Genomic DNA, 17,872 nt, shown 5'->3' with positions numbered 1-17,872 from the left:
TATTTTGGGGTGAACTATCCCTTAGAAAATCAGAAAATAGACTAAAAATAAGAATAAGTGTTTTGTGCTGATTTTTCAATAGTTCTATTTGAACACAATTGGACCAATCCTGTTCTTTTGAAAAAATGCTCAAAATCCAAAGAAAGGACAAAGTCGTTTAAAATGAGCAAAAAAGCCTGGCGTAATGCCGCAGTACAGTGATCAATAAGCAAAAGGGACAGCACTTCAATTTTTCATACATATATTTTCTTTCAAACTAGCACATTTGTGAATTTTGGCCACCGATTTACTCTTTTGGATCTTGCTTTCAGAGAAAACTAGGACACGGCCAGCTTTGTAGTTTTAATTGGGAGTTTGATTTTTTTTTTTAATTACAAAGTAATGTGCAAGGCTATTTTTGGAACAAAAGATAAGAAGTGAATGGGAGTATTGAAAAAAAGATGAGTTAAATAGATCGAGTTGTAACAGATCAGAAGAAAGGAGTAACTATGACTAACAATGAAAAGCAAATATGGTGAGCTGATTTCTGAACCAATGAAATGCAAGCACATCTTTAAACAACGCTGTCCTGTAAATGAGCGTGTCAGAGTGTGGCTCTACCTGTGGGCTAATGCTGGGGCCGTAGCCCATCCCCGGTGATGCCATGGAATGTGGCCCCATGGGCGAGCTGATGACAGAGAAGGGAGAGCCCAGGCCATTCATGGGCGAGCTCAGAGTGCTGATGGGGGAGTGCAGGGACCCCGATGGGCCTAAAGAAGTTGGGCTCAGAAGAGACGGATGCATCCCCCGATGGGATGTAGGTGAGCTGAGAGGAGAGGACGTCACCTGTCCACAGGAATCTGTGGGACAGAGAGGAAGAATGTTGTTGCAGAAGTGCATACTAGTAAGAATTTACATGGAACAGTAATGAGAGAGTAAGATAATTGATCTGTTTCAAAACCTAGTGAGCTGCCTACATAGCTTTTAAAAGGCACAAAGGCTGTTAGATGGACATCAAGATGTATGAGAGACATATCATTAAATATACTTATATTTCATTAAATATTGAAAAGTAATGCTTAAAAATTTATCTATTTTAAAAAGTTCTATATTACACAAATACCGTATTTGTGTTTGCTGTGTATTTTTACGCTTATTAGAGCACTGCATCGTTAGCTAAGCAATATGCTAACGTAAAACTGTGGAATCACCTGAGTCACATCTCTCATGTGCTTCATATAAGTTGTGCTTTTTTGAATTTTGAGCTTTTATTGTTTTGTTTTTTCTTTTTGAGCAGCTCAATTGGTTTTGGAACAGAGCATTAGTCTACACAGTAAAAGTGTGCGTCTCACAGCAACCACTGAAATGCAGAGCAGTGAGATTTTACACATTTTGAGATAACAAATGTCAGAGTAGATATTATTTCCTTTTTCCAAGTATTACACCCATGATATGAGACAGGCGGCTACAAGCCTATACTGTGGAGAGTTTGAGAGAGCCTTGTTGGGAACTTTTCACCCACTAGTTGAACCTTGCCTAAACATTATTCTGAGAAAGAAAAGACAGACAGACAGTCAAATGAGTATGTTGCACTTCTTTATTATCTATTGCATGTTTATGGACTTTGGGAATGTATTAGAAAAAGAGAAAGGCAAAGGGTGACCTAGCCGTGGAAAAGGAAAGACACACACACACACAAAAAGATTACATTTATCCTAAAATGCAAAAAATATAAAAGCATCAGAGACAAATACAAGAAACAATTCCAACATTTCCAGACTTCTACACAATGACAGGTGAAGAAAAAAATCAAAATAATTCTGGGACAGGGAAACATCTATTTTATTTTATACTTTATTTATTTTTACCATGTACCCTTCTTTAACTTCCCCCTTCATTTCCTATATTTCTTTATTTACTTCAAATTATTTGTTTTCCATATAGTAGGTATAGTGGGTAGCGCATCATTTTATTTTGTAATTATTTTAATTGTATTTTTTTATTTATTGTATTATTTTATTTTATTGTTTGCCTTGAACCTTTCTTTAACTAACCCCTTCATTTTCTATATTTCTTTAATTATTTCACCTTATGTGGGTCGCTCAATACCATTTTTATTTTATTATTATTATTTTTTATTTTTTTTAATGCATTTTATTATTTATTTTACCTTGTAATTTTCCCCTTCATTTCATCTTTTTTTTATTTTTATAACCCTTGTATTATGTTAGGTTGTCCTTACACCTTTTGTGTTCACGGTCAAAAATGACCGGCCCACTAAGATTGTTAATAAATCTCTAGTATTGCACATATTGCATTAGATCTTTTTGTCAATTTCTTTTTTAGTAATTATGTTTTAGTAATCTTGTAGTAATTTATTTTATTTTTATTTTTTTTACATATTTAAAAAATATATATTGATAGGAGGATTTATTGAACTAAGCTTATACTGGGCTAATGGGGGGGGCACTCTCTGCAGAAAACAATTAAAATAATGATAATTATGTATCTGGACTTTACAATGCATATAGCTGATCCTACCAATTCTTAAATAATATTTTTTATATTGCTGACAAATTAGAACTGGTTTGTTTTCATAATGTGCAAATTTGTTATCACAACAATTATATTCAGAGTTGGTCAAAACATAAAAAAGATGAGGTAGCCATGCATTAGATATCGTTGGAAAGGTCTCAATTAGTAAAATGCAAAGATCAAATTTGTTTCACTCAGAGGCCAAACTGCAGTGAGTATTAGTGTGTGAAATTCCCACTGAAAAACATAAATATTATAAACAGGAGTGTCTTTTTGTCATGTTTTTCCTTATTACTTCCTGAAACATACATATAACATAGACAATGACATATTGTAACTTACGGCAGACTAGATAAGTAGATCTTGAAATATTCCACAAAGAGTGAACATGGAAAGATGATGCACAAAAAAGCACTCAACACATGTTGTGTATGTGTGTGTGTTTGTTTGTGCGCACATGTCCGAGGACTTTGTGTTTGCAAACACACATCCACATGTGCTCATCAAAAGGATTGGGATGCTCCTGAACACTTAATATTTCTGTATTTTATAGTCTAATCCATTAATGTCCAATTGCCGTTCACTTTATACCGGGAACACCAAAGGTGTAACAAAGTGAAATAAAACCAATAAAATTGTATGAAAATGATCTAAAAAAAAAATGTGTGTTCTGATGCCCTCTGTGAACAAAGTCATGGAATTTTATTCCAACTGGATGAAATAAACTTGTTTATTTAAAAAAAAAAAAAAAGTTAATCGGTCAGTTTTGACCGGAACACAATATAAGGCTTAATAAAAAATATACTGTATATCATATTTATAAAAATACATATATCTTATTTATTTTCCATAACATCTATTTCTGTAGTATATTTATTGAATACATTTTGTCAATATTGTAAACTGTTACAATCATGCCAGTAAAGCCTTGCTGTCTCTGAGAAGGAGAGAGAGAGAGAGAATTTGAGAGAGATACAAGGTCAATGGCCCTATGATTAGGTAGCAGACTCATTTTCCGCTTCCACTCTCGTTCATTCCATCCTCCTTCCTCGCACCATTCTCCGTTCTCATTCGCCTTGAACCTGTCCGTCACGCTGCAAGCTGTCATCAGGAGACGATGGTAGTACATCTGTCAGTCTTGCCTGGGTGACAAGGCCATAATTCCAGTGTCCATGACTGCTTACTTTCACTCTCTCTAACCTTGCCTCTCTCTCCTTGTACTTGGCTCACTATCATCTAGCTCACACTTCCTTTATATACCTCCTTTTCAATTAATCCCCCATCACTCTCTCACTCTCTCTCTCTCTCTCTCTCTCTCCCTTCAGCCTCAGGCTTTCTATTTGTGATTCGTCCTGTATTTTGATCCGGTAAATTTTATTCCTCACTGAGACTAGGACGGCATATGAAACATGCATCCCAAATGTCCTGCAGCCACTTTCTCCATGTGGACAGATAGTTTGCATATCCCTTGTTCTATTCTGAAATCTGCTGACTTTTTCGTATTTTCTGCACAAAAAAATTGGGGGAAATTCTGCCATTGTAGTTCTACACTCTTAGTGGTTCCTGAAAGTAGCAGTTGATTGATTTTCAATGCTTTTTTAAAGGTAAACATTGATATTTAGAAAGCAGATGGCTGATTTTAATATACACAATACAATTAAATGTTTGGAAATGAGATGTTCATAAAAGTGCTAATTAAACAATTATTTTACACAATATACAGTATACTTAAAAATTGTTTATTAGTAATTGACAAGGCCGTTTGTAGATTTTGGAACTGACACAGGGCAGAATGACCACTTCTGTTAAAGGAATATTCCGGGTTCAATACAAGTTAAGGTCAATCGATAGCATTTTTGGCATAATATTTATTACCACAAAAATACATTTTGACTTGTCCCTCATTTTCTTTAAAAACAAAGGAAAAATCCTGGTTCCAGTGAGGTACTTACAATGGAAGTGAATGGGGCCAAGTTGGAAATGTTAAAATCCTCACCGTTTCAAAGGTATAGCCACAAAACATAAACAATATGCATGTTAACATGATTGAAGTGTGATAAAATCGCTTACTAACCTTTTTGTGTAAAGTTATAGTCAATTTTACAACTTCGTTTCTATGATGATATAATGTCAACAAACCCTAAAACGACTGAAAAACAATGATTTAAACAACTTTACAGCTCAAATAATACACAAGTTTTAACAGAAGAAATAATGTTATTGCTTTTATAAAATTATAAGCTTCACATTTCTGCCTTTAAACACTCCAAAAATTGGCCCCATTCACATCCATTGTAGGTGCCTCACTGTAACCTCAATTTTTGCTTTTTATAAAAAATTATATATATATTTATACGAGTCAAATCTTTTTTTGTGGTAATCAACATTATGCCACAAATGCTGTCGATTGAGCTTAACTTGTATTGAACACAGAATATTCCTTTAATCACCCAACTGTGCACACTTATCAATGCTAATAACAAAATGGCTAAATATTGTGAGATTTATTTGCCTGGATAATATATCAGTCAATCCCTACCAGGAGTATTAAAAAATTAGCCAAAATATTAAATAAATGAACATGCAAGAGGCAAGGAATGTGTAGAACTTTGTGAATGACACGTTCCAATTCTGCAGAAATTTACAGAGTTTAGCAGGTGCAGATTCAATTTGGGCCGGCTCATTATCCACAAATTTTGGCAAAACTAATCACAGAACAAATAAATAAATACTTATTGAAAAAACAAAACAAAACAAAAAAAAACACACACACAAATGTTTAATGTATTTCATGGTCTAATATTGTTACACAACCGCCAAGTCTCCGAAATTCACAACAGTTGTTTCAAGAGGACTGCACTGAATATGGATGATGTATTACTTAGTTAGATGACAGCTGAGAAAAAACAGCATGTCCAGTCTGTGTTTTCCAGGAGCTTTCTGTCTCCACTTGCCTGATGTCACTTCACAGTGTCTTGTGATGGATTCCAGGCCAAAAGGCACTAGAGAAGGGATGAACTGTATAAAAAATGGGGGAGTTGAGGGTGTGCTTGTCAGCGGGGTATGCTAGCGGCTGCATGCCTGCCAGATCTGCCATGCCAAACACTTCCCCAACATCCTGCCCTCCTCCGGAGCACTTCCTGCAAACACCCTCAAATCAGCCACAGCGAGGAGGGCTGCTTCTGTCTGCGCATACATATACACATTCACACCCGCTGACTGCCAAAAACAGTGCTGATTAATTCATTCATTAATGTCACAATGTCAAGTAAACAGGAACAGACAATTTCCCACCACATGGAACTGTAACAATAATTATTCAGTCTAATGAGGGCTTTATCTCGGGGTAAAATATCCCCCAGAGATGGTTTTCTCTTTCAGACTAGAACACTTTGATGTCAATCTGTCAGTGGACGGATGCCACACACTAGACCTACAGCTGATCCAGGGTCAGTTGAGGGCTGTGACACTGTGTCCTAATCAGGGGTGATGCAACAAATTTCACAGGGTTCCCACACATTTTGACCAGGTTCAGAAATTAAGCGGACTCGAAGCAAAAATTCCACCTAAAATGATAAAGATGCACCCCAAATTAAAAATGTGAGGGCTAAAAGTGCCTTCATAATGAATTCTTATTTGTAAAATATGATATAGTTCTCAATATTCTATCATAATCCTAGTTATACATATGGAATAAAATATGAATTGATTTTGATTTCATTCTTATGGTAAGAAATAAAAATTAAGAATTTGTATTAATTAATCAATGAAATTGAAGTATTTGGAATAAACTGATGAGACAGTTTATGTTTTAAATGGGTAGAAAAAAAATACGCCCTTTTGCATGCAAAAAAGGCCCCTGAAAATCAAATCCTGGGGGCATAAATTTCCCCTTAATGAAAATTTTATTTCTAAAAATGATTTTGATCAATGAATTTTCCATAAATGATAGGCATGCCATAAAAAAATGGATATATCGATTATTAATCGGCATGCTATTTTATAGATATATTTTTGAGGAATCAATATATTAACATTAGCTGACATTTAAATTAAAAGCCTAATTTGCGTGCTTTCCAATTCACTCACTTCTGTTGAATGTCTGGCACAATAGCCTTCTTACCACAAGGGGTAACATTTACTGAAGCAGGTGGCAAGGCACAGGTATCACAACATAGATGGGTATTTTAGAGCTCTTTGCACAGGAAGCATACACACAAAAGTTACAAAGGTTTTTTTCTACTTCTTCAAGAAGGAAAGTGACGTTGATGAGTTTGCAGGTTAGTGTATGATACTGGTTTAACTGCGCAAACTAAATGATTAGAAATTATTATGCAATTTCTATGTATGTATCTTTGAAGAGGTTTCATTCAAGCTGTTAAACCACAAAAAGACATACTTGTAACTGAAAATACACTGTGTAGGCTAAATGAAAGATACACATACACAATATTTCATCAAGTAATGAATAGAGTAAATTATCTATGTCCTTTGATAATGATTTGGGTCGAATTTAATGGACACTATGCGAGTTAAGCTCTGTGGCGCTGCAGATTTTTGAGCAGCCTCCAGAGACGGCAGCATGCGCTATATATACTTTCATAGAAAAAATTATTATTAAGAATGTGCCACGTTGTCCTGCCACGTCTGGTGTGCGACCCCCTTTAATTTACCCTGCTGCTCACCAAAAGTTAACCAAAGTTGTGTTGAGAAATATGTTTGAAAACACAAAGACTATTGTGCAATGCGTAGCCCTATTTATATCTGAAAATATCACAATATTTATCAATAATCATTGGGAACATATCCTGATTATTGATGCGTCAAAAAGGAATCCATCCCAAGCCTAGTGACTGGTGACTTTTCCTGTTGCTCATGACTACTGGATATGTCTTTTTACAGAGATTCCACTCATAAATAGCAAGCTAGTTGATAAAAACTAGAAAAAATATAATCACTAAAGAAATGTCCATGACTTTCCCAGGCCTGGAAATTACAAATTAAAATTTTTGAAATAGTTTTTTCTATGACCATGGGAAAACTGCTTTTAAGTCAAAAAAAATTGTTCCCCCTCTAAAAAAGTGAAATGCTATGTAAAGCGATCAGAACATATTTTATATTTAATATACAGTATTATTTTTGAACACTGCTTAGCTTTGTGTGTCTGAGTGTGTTTTAGATATACTGTGCTGCCAGTTGGTGGTGTGTTGTGTTCTCCTCTCTCAAGGCTAGAGTTGCCAGATAAGGATTACAGAAGGATAAAAGGGGCTCTTATTTAATCCGCCCCAGAGAGGGGCACAGCTGGTAGAAAACAGGACAGAGAGAGAGAGAAAGATAGTTGGAAGAGGAGGGGAAAGTAAGGTAAGCTAAGGAGAGGAGAGGAGAGGAGAGGAGAGGATACTTTCATGCTTATGTTGCTATGAGACATACCTCAGACAAAAACTTAAACATCAAGATTGTTATCTAGTCTTCTAGATTTTAAATATTAGGCAAGACACACTTGACAGAAATTATGTTTCTCTTGATTTTAAAAACCTTTTGATCTAGAGGCTTATGCTTACAATTGGACAATATTAATGATAAAGAAAAACTAGGAGCTTCCAAACGTTTGACTTGTAGTGTAGCGTACTGTATGTTCTGGACTTCCGTAACCCATCACTAGGACTTCTGCCATGAATCTGTCCATACCTCTCTTTCTTTTCTCTCTCACTTTTTTTCACTCTTTTCCTCTTGAATTGTATTTTTCCTTGTGTTAACCTGTTTGTCGGAGAACAGACACATGTTTTACAAACTGTTTGAGAAAACACCTGTAAAATCATGAGGGTGTTCTGCTACCTGAAACACACCCCAGATAAATCTGCTCTTTAGATTAGATAAGAGCAGGTAAGAAAAACAATACATCTCTGGCAATGTCCAAATACAAGTGGCAGGCCTCCAACCTTCAATTGAGCCAAAACACACCTGTCGTCTGCTGCTGATCACTTTAAAAGCATCTGACAACTACAAACCAGCAAATAAATCAGGATGAATCAAGATAATTCTCTCTCTCTCTCTCTCTCACCTCCTTTCTCCAATGAGCTCTGGCATCCAAGTAGGGATCGTAAAGAACGTTAGCGTCCTGAAACTGGTCAATGATGGGGCTCTACACGTCCTTTGGGATGAAGGGAGAGGGTCAAAATGAGGGGAAAGAAAGAGATCTCCTGTTCTCTCGCTCTACCACATGATACTGAAGGACCACACACATGCACAAATGTACACATACACACGCACGCACGCACGCTATCATGTTGGGCCTGCTGGTGTGATGACTGCATGACTAATTTGAGCACTTCAAAGGAGTTGAATGGGTGTGATTGGCTGGGAGAGCCTCTCCTCTCTTCTTGTGATCTCCACTTCACAGGTTTGCTGTGACAGGCGCTTTAACCACAGTTGCGTATTCATTCCACTTATTGCTCTGGGCTGGTTACATCACTGCCGAAAAACAAAGCCAGCAAGCATTCCTGTGAGCCAGCGAGCAAGATAAACGGAGTCAATTAATGATTTCTACTGCTAATGGTAATCTGTCTGGAAAACATTCAGGTGGGAAAAGTCAGTACAGGTTGGAAATACCCAGACCATGTGCTTTCTGTGTTCACTTAGTCTTGAAAATAGAATATAGAAGATCTTGTTGTACATTGAAAACCTCACTGAGTAGAACCATATTTATAGACCCCATTAAATCACAATTTTAGTTTCGTAGCTTTTATGTTTGATGTCATCTATATGATGTACTTCAGGGAAAATATTGATGACTCATCTTGCACAACAAAGATATCAGTCCAATGAAATGCTTTATCTAGAATGAGAACTCCCTTAATACCACCTACTTTTGACTAGCAATAGCAAGTTCATGGTTGTCCAAAATCCAATTGGCTATTTAAAAAAATAAATTGTATGAGTCATTTGTCTATCCCCAATCTGTTTTAATGGGAAATACGTCAACACAGGAAAGAAAACTACTCTTGTCAAGCGATTTCATGAGGTCATTAATTTGACGTGAGTGAAATCAAGGTTGCGACGGATAGAAGTTTAGCTTGTTCAATGTGTCGTACTGTCCTCTAAAGTCTTAGGTCAAGTATTATTTAAACAACCCAGAGTTTTTTGTTCACTGGAAATTTGTTGAACTCTTGTACTGCTGTCTCTTACAGCCTCAGGTTTGATCACATGAAATTAAAATGGTGTCTATAGGTCGACAGGTACAGATGATCCTCCTCTCTTCATTCCCTGGACTAAACTGGTCCTGCATCCACAACAGAAGCATCTGCATTATGAATGGAAATCAGGAGCCGAGCTTCAAAGAGCCATACAGCAGCTGTTGAACTGTATAATTCATCCTCTGACGCTAGTGAGAAGGACAAGTATGAGGAGAAAGAAACTTTAGCTATGAAAATCCTCGTCGGGTGCATCCATTCAACCATCCATCCATCTATCCATCCATCCATCCGTCTATCCATCCAAGGGTATCATCCCTTGTGACGCTCAAACCTGCAACCTTTCAGTAACTAGCTCAGGCCACATCACATCTTTTCATACCCATACATTATCTTTGACAAACATACAGTTTTTAAACCCTGCCTGATGGTAAAACAATGCACCATAGATTCACAAAACCTGAGCTGGCACCTGAGTTTTGGACACAGAACCGAGAAAAGGCCCGGCATTGATCTTGCCACTTATACATCAACTTTTCCATACTGTACTTTAGGGATCTCACCACGCAAGTTCTGCAGCCAGTCTTCACCACTTTTCCAGGAAAATCTTGGTCACTTCACATCTCCCCTGACAACAACTACAAAAGACCAAATAAAACCCTCACAAGCCAACTGCTGAACAGAGACTTTACACTGAATAAGTTTTAGTGGCTTTGAATAAAAGCTGTTTTTATGTTTTGTTTTGTTTTTGGAAGAGAGACAAACAATCCATTATTCATAAAGATGTTTAGCAGTGGCTGTGCTGTTTTCTTTTTTTTTTAAGCCCACAGATTGTGGGTGCTCTGACGGGAGGATGAAACGCAAATAATTTGCATCTCTCAGAAACTGCTCAGGTCTATTCGTAGGTAAGGATGCAGGAGGGGGGAACACATCAACTTCCTGAGGAACTTTCAAGCCAATGCTTGAATTAATGTGGCGACTAAAAATAAGAGTGGGCAACCTGAGACAATGGAGACACTCTACTGGAGAGTTTGACTTTGTTGGTGAAAAACAGCACAGGAGTGACAAGCAAACAGTCGGCCTGGCCTCTCCACTGGATTCATGAGCTTACAAGCAGCATATTTACTGTATGCTACGCCTCTTTGACAGTCACCATTAGTGTTACTTGTTTCATTTGTGCTTTAACTGAAGCTTTTGTTTATTGTTGTGGTTACAGAAAAGACAATGTTTGGTGTGTGGAAATTTTCTGTGTGTGTGTGTGAACGCATAGAGACAAGGCCTGGCGTAGGAATTAATCAGCCATTTTTTTGTGTGTGTGAGTATGTTTGTATAAACAGGCTAATCTTCTGCACGCAGTGTAAGCAATGGAATTAAATAGAGCTGGCTGATGTGTTTACTCTGTCTCTGGTAGTGCTGGCAGCCAGGGCATAGAGCTGAGCCAAGAAGAACACAAAGTGGCCCTGGTGAAGGAGGTCCCTGTTCCAGCATGGGGCCCGCAGCTCTTTTGCACCCCAACTTGGAGAAACACTCACCTGTCAGCATGCTGTGACTAAAGGCAGGGTGTGTACCAGCATGAAACCACTGCAGGACTGCCTGTGGCCCTGCCTCCACAGAAAGGCATGCTGGGTCGGGCACGGTGGGCAGTGAGGATGCTAAATTATTAAACCTTTTAAAAAATTTTGCCCACCCAAGAGGAGACAACCTCAAACAAGAGATCTCTTTATTATATAATTATACAATTTTAATACAATTATAATAATTTTTAATAAAAACCTTTAGAAATAATGTAAAATGATACGCGGACACTTCCGTGAACATTTTTGAGTGATGAGACAAATTGTTGAATCAGAGTCATGAATCGATTCATTTAAAAAGTGTGAACTGATTCATTGAAATTAATCAAACTTACTACATTTCCTTTACTAGCTTTAATGCCATTTTTGCAATTGAAAATGTAAGTTAAAATCAGATATGCTATCAAAACATTTGCCTTTACTTACTTATTCTTGAAAGTGGTGACATTAGTCTAATGACTGACCAAATAAAAAGTGCATTAAAGTAAAAGCAATATTGACATTGTTGCTTCATTTTTACATTGCAAAGTCCCCCCAAAGAGCATGATGTAAAGATTTTACAGGATATGGAGAAATAAACAATGTATAGATGCGATGAGAAAGAGGCAATGGGGCCTTTAAGTTTTATCATTAAGCACCATCACGTAACGAGAGGTGCAAGATTATGTCAAGTCGCAGCGGAACCGCAAGCGTAAATGGACCCATGTGCAGTTTGAATAAAAATACCTCTTGTTTCCAGCCTGAAAGGCGAGTCTAACTGGGCCCTGATCGGGCCTCTAAATCAACTAGGATAAACACAACAACAGCGAAAAAAGAAAAGAAAATGGTTGTTGGATAAGTACTGTGTGAAAAAGGGAGAAAAACCCTAGATTGGCCACCCAGGAACTCCACATAGGTGGTAAATTGCCGCTCATTGTTTGACGGGGGAAGTTTGTGGATCTAACGTCTTATTTTCGCAAATCCGCTTCCATAACTGCCATCATTAAGAGCTCAACTCTGCTGTCAGGCTGTCTCTGTACAAAATCATGATAATTTTTCAGCCAAATTGCTCTGTACTGTAAAAGCCAGAGATGTTGTTTACCTAGAGGAGAGGAGGGAAAGTGGAGGAGACACAGTTGGCTGAATATGAGGGCAGATAAGCGGAGATTACAGTTGCTATCGTTCCTCTTGCCCCGATGCAAACATCACGCTGCTCTGATATGGCCTAATTGTTCTCTTTAGCTCCGAGGTGATATGAGCCTCCCTCTGAGCCAACATACACACACACACGAATGCGCAACTCTTGCGCACACACTTTGTCTAAACAACTGAACATGCCGCTTACGGCCTCGCCTTTACGAACACATATCAAATTCTCAACAATGTTATTTTTACATTTCGGTATATCTTGTTTGATTTAATGGGCTATTTTGGGCGGAAGCCAACTGTGCAAAGGGGAGTTTGAAAACAAAACATCCCAAAACTTTGATGTAGCTCAGTTGCTTCTTTGTTTAGAATTAATAATTTTGGGAGAGTGGGGAACGAGAGAATTACTCATTTGCAAATCAATGTGGCCACGTTGTTTGAAAAATATGTACCCAAGGACACTGTGTAGCGCCGGATGGCTTGTTACGGTTTATGTAATCTTGAAAAGTTACAGATAACATCTTACTCCGTAAAGCTAGGCAAGAAGGGCCTGTCCATTATACAGAACCCCGATCTCTCTCAACAACTGACTATGTCTTTCTCAGAAAAGCTCCATTAAAACTCCAGCCGTCCCCCACAGATCTGCTTCCCTTTGTCCCTTTGTGCCTCAGCTATGACACATTTCAAATCTTTGCATAATGCGGAAAGTAATGAAATGAGTCTGGCAGGAGGGCGCAGGCTTATTTAACATCGGATGAGGTGGTGGCAGTGGCCGGCGCAACGAGAATGGAATCTCCTCCTGAGAGCTCTCTGACAGTCGAGGACATGATTAGAGGGGGAGTGGGACATAACAGGGAGGGTAATTACACGCTACTGCCCATGGCATCCCTCCCTGAAGAGCTGGAGCGAGTCTCCCCGATCCCTCTCTTCTCTGACAGCAGCGGGTGAGGCGAAATATACTGCAAGTAATTGTGTGGCACAAAAAGACAGGCAACGCAAGTCCCAGCATGGAATGGCAGTACAGACCAATCGAGAAAGTAGAAAACTGTAGGGAAAAGTACTTTTCTTTGATTCAATTGAAATCCACGAATGAATAAGAAATAACAGCAAAACGAGAACGAGTCCCATTGTGATGGCCGCAAAGGAATTGCTTCACTCAAAAATATTTACTCATCATTTACTCACCCTTATGTTGTTCTAAACCTAACTTTTTTGCTTTTTTGTAACATAAAAGAATATGTTAAGCAGAATGACAGCCTAAATCACCATTTACTTTCATTGCATGGAAAAAAAGATTTTATTAAAAAGGAAGGCATAAGAGATTTCCATGATGCTTTGGCTTCGTTAGATAAGTCTGTTCTCCACAGACAAACAGGAAGTGTAGGTTTAACGCAATGCTTCAGCTTGCTCTTGTCTGTCACTGGATTGTGCAAATTGAGGAGATTGAATCAAAGTGGGTGTGCAGAGGACGATTATATCTGGCAAAACCACACAGACAGACTCAAACTGTACACATGCTTGCAAACTCAACACCGACTTGTCAATGGGTTCTACAACTATTTGATACAAACTGTGTACTAGTGTATTTGCATGTCATGTGTTTTGTCATGGTAACATATAAGTGATTTGTGATCCAGATGTTTATATAAAAGATAAAACTCTTGCTAACTCCTGAAACAAGCTAAGTGTCACCCAGAGGTTGGAAAAAACAATAAGTGAGTGGGACATTCTGAGGTTTTTCTTGCACCTTTCATGACAACCCAAAGGCATGAATCTGGCAATGGAGAAGGGTAAAAACTGGAGTGCCAGAACTCCCACTTAGACTTCAGGAAATGTTTGATGTGACTTGAATTGGTGCTATTTTAGTGCATTTCTAAGTTTATATTGTGGAAGGCTTTGTTTGGAAAATGTTAATAAAGCATTATATTGCTACATATTGTTTTCTTTTCTTCCTAAGATGGAAATAAATAAATTTTGACAAGAAAAGAAGTATATATAGTGTCAAATTTCAGCATTTTCAAAATCTATGAACTACAAAAAATTATGCGATTAATCACGATTAAAAAGATTAATCAACTGACGGCACTAGTAAAAAGTGATCTTCACGTTTATATGAAAGCTAAAAATTCTTGCTAACTCCTGAAGCAGGTCAAATGTCGCCGAGCGGTTGACAGAAACAATAAGGAAGAGGGAAGTTTTGTGTGTTGTTGATTTTTATGACGATGCAGTCATAAATGCAAGTTTTCTTTTCTCATCAGCATTATCTGTGTTAGACATACTTGAGGCTGTCACGATTATGAAATTTGGCTGATGATTAATTGTCAAAGAAATAATCACGATTATGATGATTAATTGGTTTTAGGGCTTTTACGATTAATTTTCATACAAAATGTCATACTTCTGTGTATGTGTGCTTTATACACTTTATGTAATTTATTCGTGTTCAACTGGGAATCATATAATAAAATAGGCATATATGATTTCCTTTAAGGCTTTAAAAACCTATAATAATACAATATAAACCTTTAATAATATATTTTTTTAATATCCAAATATTTCCAAATACTTAAAATATATGTCTCTCTTTTGGTTATCTTTAGTCTTGGTCCATTTTACATTTACACCGTTTTTGGAACCCAGACGACCTGAATAGAGTGTTGTGTTTTTGTGTGTTGTGTTGTCTTATACAATAATAATAAAATCTATTTTCAGTATATTATAGTAAAATATATTCTTCACTTTCACGCATTATTTTAAGGTTCTCTGATTAAACCCATAAGTCCTTATTTCGCATGAAGGAAGACCTTTAAGATTCTGTGTTTCTTCATGCTATCATCCCCACAGAAAAACTGTAAGAAATATAGTAAGCGAGCATCTCCTCCTCTGTGTGTATGAACCCCATTGACCAAGAACATTTGACATTACACGAATTGTAAATGAAAGTGAAACCGTAGCACTTTGAGTTCACTATCAAAATCCTCCATATTTTCACTGGAGTTTGGCGCAAACCTACACATACAGTAAGTTGCTCTAAGTGTGGTGAGGTCCGCAGTGCGGCTCAATGAGACTGTCAGAGTTAAATTGAATACGACACACAAACGATCATGCTGTTCATGGTATTTATATACAGGTATTCCCTTAAAAATCCATTATTTGGTCAGTAAAATGCGATTGGAATTTGAACTGCAAAAAAACTGCGGTTATCTCAAATAACTGCGGTTAGATCAAATAACCATGATTATTGTGCACTTCAAATTCCAATCACATTTTACTGTCCAAATAAGGGAATTCAAATAACCGTTAGATCAAATAATTGAGTTCAGACAATTATTTAATAATCATGACAGGCCTAGACATTCTCTTTTGCTGTCTGTCAGACTGGTGATGCTGCACAGTGAGCCATTTACCCAAGGTACACATTGGCACGCCAACTACTTTACTGGACGACTAGTCGATTCATAAAAATGAGTAGTCAATCAAGCCCTACTCTAAACACAATAAACACCTATATCACACACTTCTCTTTGGCCTTCTGTAGATGAAATCACTGACATTTAATGTCTTCAAAAGTACTATACAACCGTACTAACAGTATGAGAACTTCATAAAAACTAACTGGGATGGCCTGTGACCAGGACTGAGAGGGTTGGTTACGAGTTCCATCGTTTCCTTAGCTGGGAGCATTGAGTTTGAGTTTATGGGATTTAAAGGTTGTATGGTGGTCTGGTGCTTAGATTTTACACATCCAAGAAGCCCTTGCTACAACAACATCAGTTCCTTTCAGTGCACGCGCACATACATCCTCATGGCAATTAAAAAGGGGAGGAAAAAAAAACAGAATACGGGGGAAGGAACAATAAAGTGTAATATGCAGCTTAGTGGTTCTAAAGTCTGTCTGGGTTTGAGGGGGTCTTGGCCAATCAGATTGCCTTGATTAAATCTGATGGCTATTACATGCATGAGGCCAGTGTGCTGATGGCAATGCACTGTGGAATTTGTCACTTCCTCTGTGCTCTAGTGCGTGTACGTGTGTACGGCTGTGGGCGAGAGGCTATTTCTAGACACAGACATAGTATTCACTCTATGTTCTGCTGTATATCGAGAGAACATGTCTTGCTAATTCATATAAATCTTCCAGAGTACCACCCGCAGTGGGAGTGAGGTGCAAGAGTGTTACACTTGGCAACGAGTGGCAGAGTGGCAGGAATGTGTGAGCAAAAACATTTTGGTTAGAATTTGGGTTTATTCTAAAACCAAATTAGCTGCCTCTGTGTCTACTCCCTACATAGGCAGCTACCTTCTAAGGCCATGTCCACACTAATAAGTTTTCGGTTGAAAATTCTGTTTCATAACATCATTGATTTCCAAGCCAAGCAGTACAAGAGAAAGTCTCTTGTCACAAAACAATCACTGATACAGAAATATTCTTAGCAATACAGTTATTATAATAATATGAGTTAATAACATACCTGTAATAATGTCGCTATAAATGTTCATTGCAAAGCTGTGAGTTGAAATGATCTCTTCAGTCCAGTCAGCTCTGTTGATGGCTTGAAGCCACAGCCGTCTACAAGAACCCTCAAAATAATTTTAAAAAAAATGGAATTTAATAAAATTTTACTGTTTGCGCACGGTTTCTGCCACCACTTCCGTGTGTGACGTAAGCGGTGACATTGCCAAAGGACTGGTCTATTAGTGTGGACGTAGCCTTAGGCAGCATCGTAACAGATATGAAACATCTTAAGTGACAGAGGCCACGTCCACACTAATATGTCTTCGTTTGAAAACGCTGTAACCTAATGAATTCGAAAGTTTTCCCGCTACGTTTACATCTCTCATACTCACTAGAACGCTGTTTTGCTTAGTAAATATGTTTTTGTTTGAAAAATTTGTTTTCAGTTTCCTAAAGACATTGTTTTCTAAAGTATGAGGTATGGAGAGTGTTTTCAAAACGCTCCATTTTTGGTGGAGGAAAATGGCATTGTAGTGTGAATGAGAGGTGTAGACATACAGGAAATAATGCATTCTTTGCATTTTTATGCATGCGTGATTTGAAATGCTCTACATAGGCAGCAACTCAATGCGGCACTCAAATAACACTCCACATGTAAGACTCAACTCACAATTAATTCCAATTAATTGTGAGTTGAAGAGTTTGAAGTTAGCATGTTGCTAAGCTAACTAACAGCCTGGGAGGCAAAAAGCAAGGCACCTTCCTGGAATGGGCATGACAAACTAAAAAGCATAACAGAATTTCACAGTACACTCAAATATTGGGTAAAGGTATATATTTATTTATTAAAATGAACTTTTTTTAATCAGTTTTTTTTTATCAGTATTTTCCAGGGGGGAACTTCCTGTTCCTGTTCCTGTTGGTACGCTGCACAAGAGTTTGTAGTTTGCTAGCCTGCTTAGCTTTGCTTATTCTTATACATTCATTGTTTTATCCCTTGCCATTTTAGCACGTGC

The 17,872-nt window shown here is 37.6% G+C and overlaps 1 protein-coding gene across 2 annotated transcripts in view; it reads right to left on the bottom strand.

Moving 5' to 3' along the window:
- Nucleotides 1-17,872, bottom strand: part of LOC127428944 (retinoic acid receptor RXR-alpha-A-like) — a 162,327-nt gene that overhangs the window by 64,203 nt on the left and 80,252 nt on the right. For both annotated transcript variants that reach the window (XM_051677641.1, XM_051677642.1), the window contains exon 3: nt 601-839. In XM_051677641.1, the coding sequence (XP_051533601.1) occupies nt 601-839 (239 nt within the window). The remainder of the gene's footprint in view (nt 1-600; nt 840-17,872) is intronic.

Source organism: Myxocyprinus asiaticus, chromosome 38 (assembly GCF_019703515.2).
Source record: "Myxocyprinus asiaticus isolate MX2 ecotype Aquarium Trade chromosome 38, UBuf_Myxa_2, whole genome shotgun sequence".
NCBI classification, from domain to species: domain Eukaryota; kingdom Metazoa; phylum Chordata; class Actinopteri; order Cypriniformes; family Catostomidae; genus Myxocyprinus; species Myxocyprinus asiaticus.
Note: the sequence above shows the minus strand (reverse complement) of the source record. Positions and strands in the feature narration are given on the sequence as shown.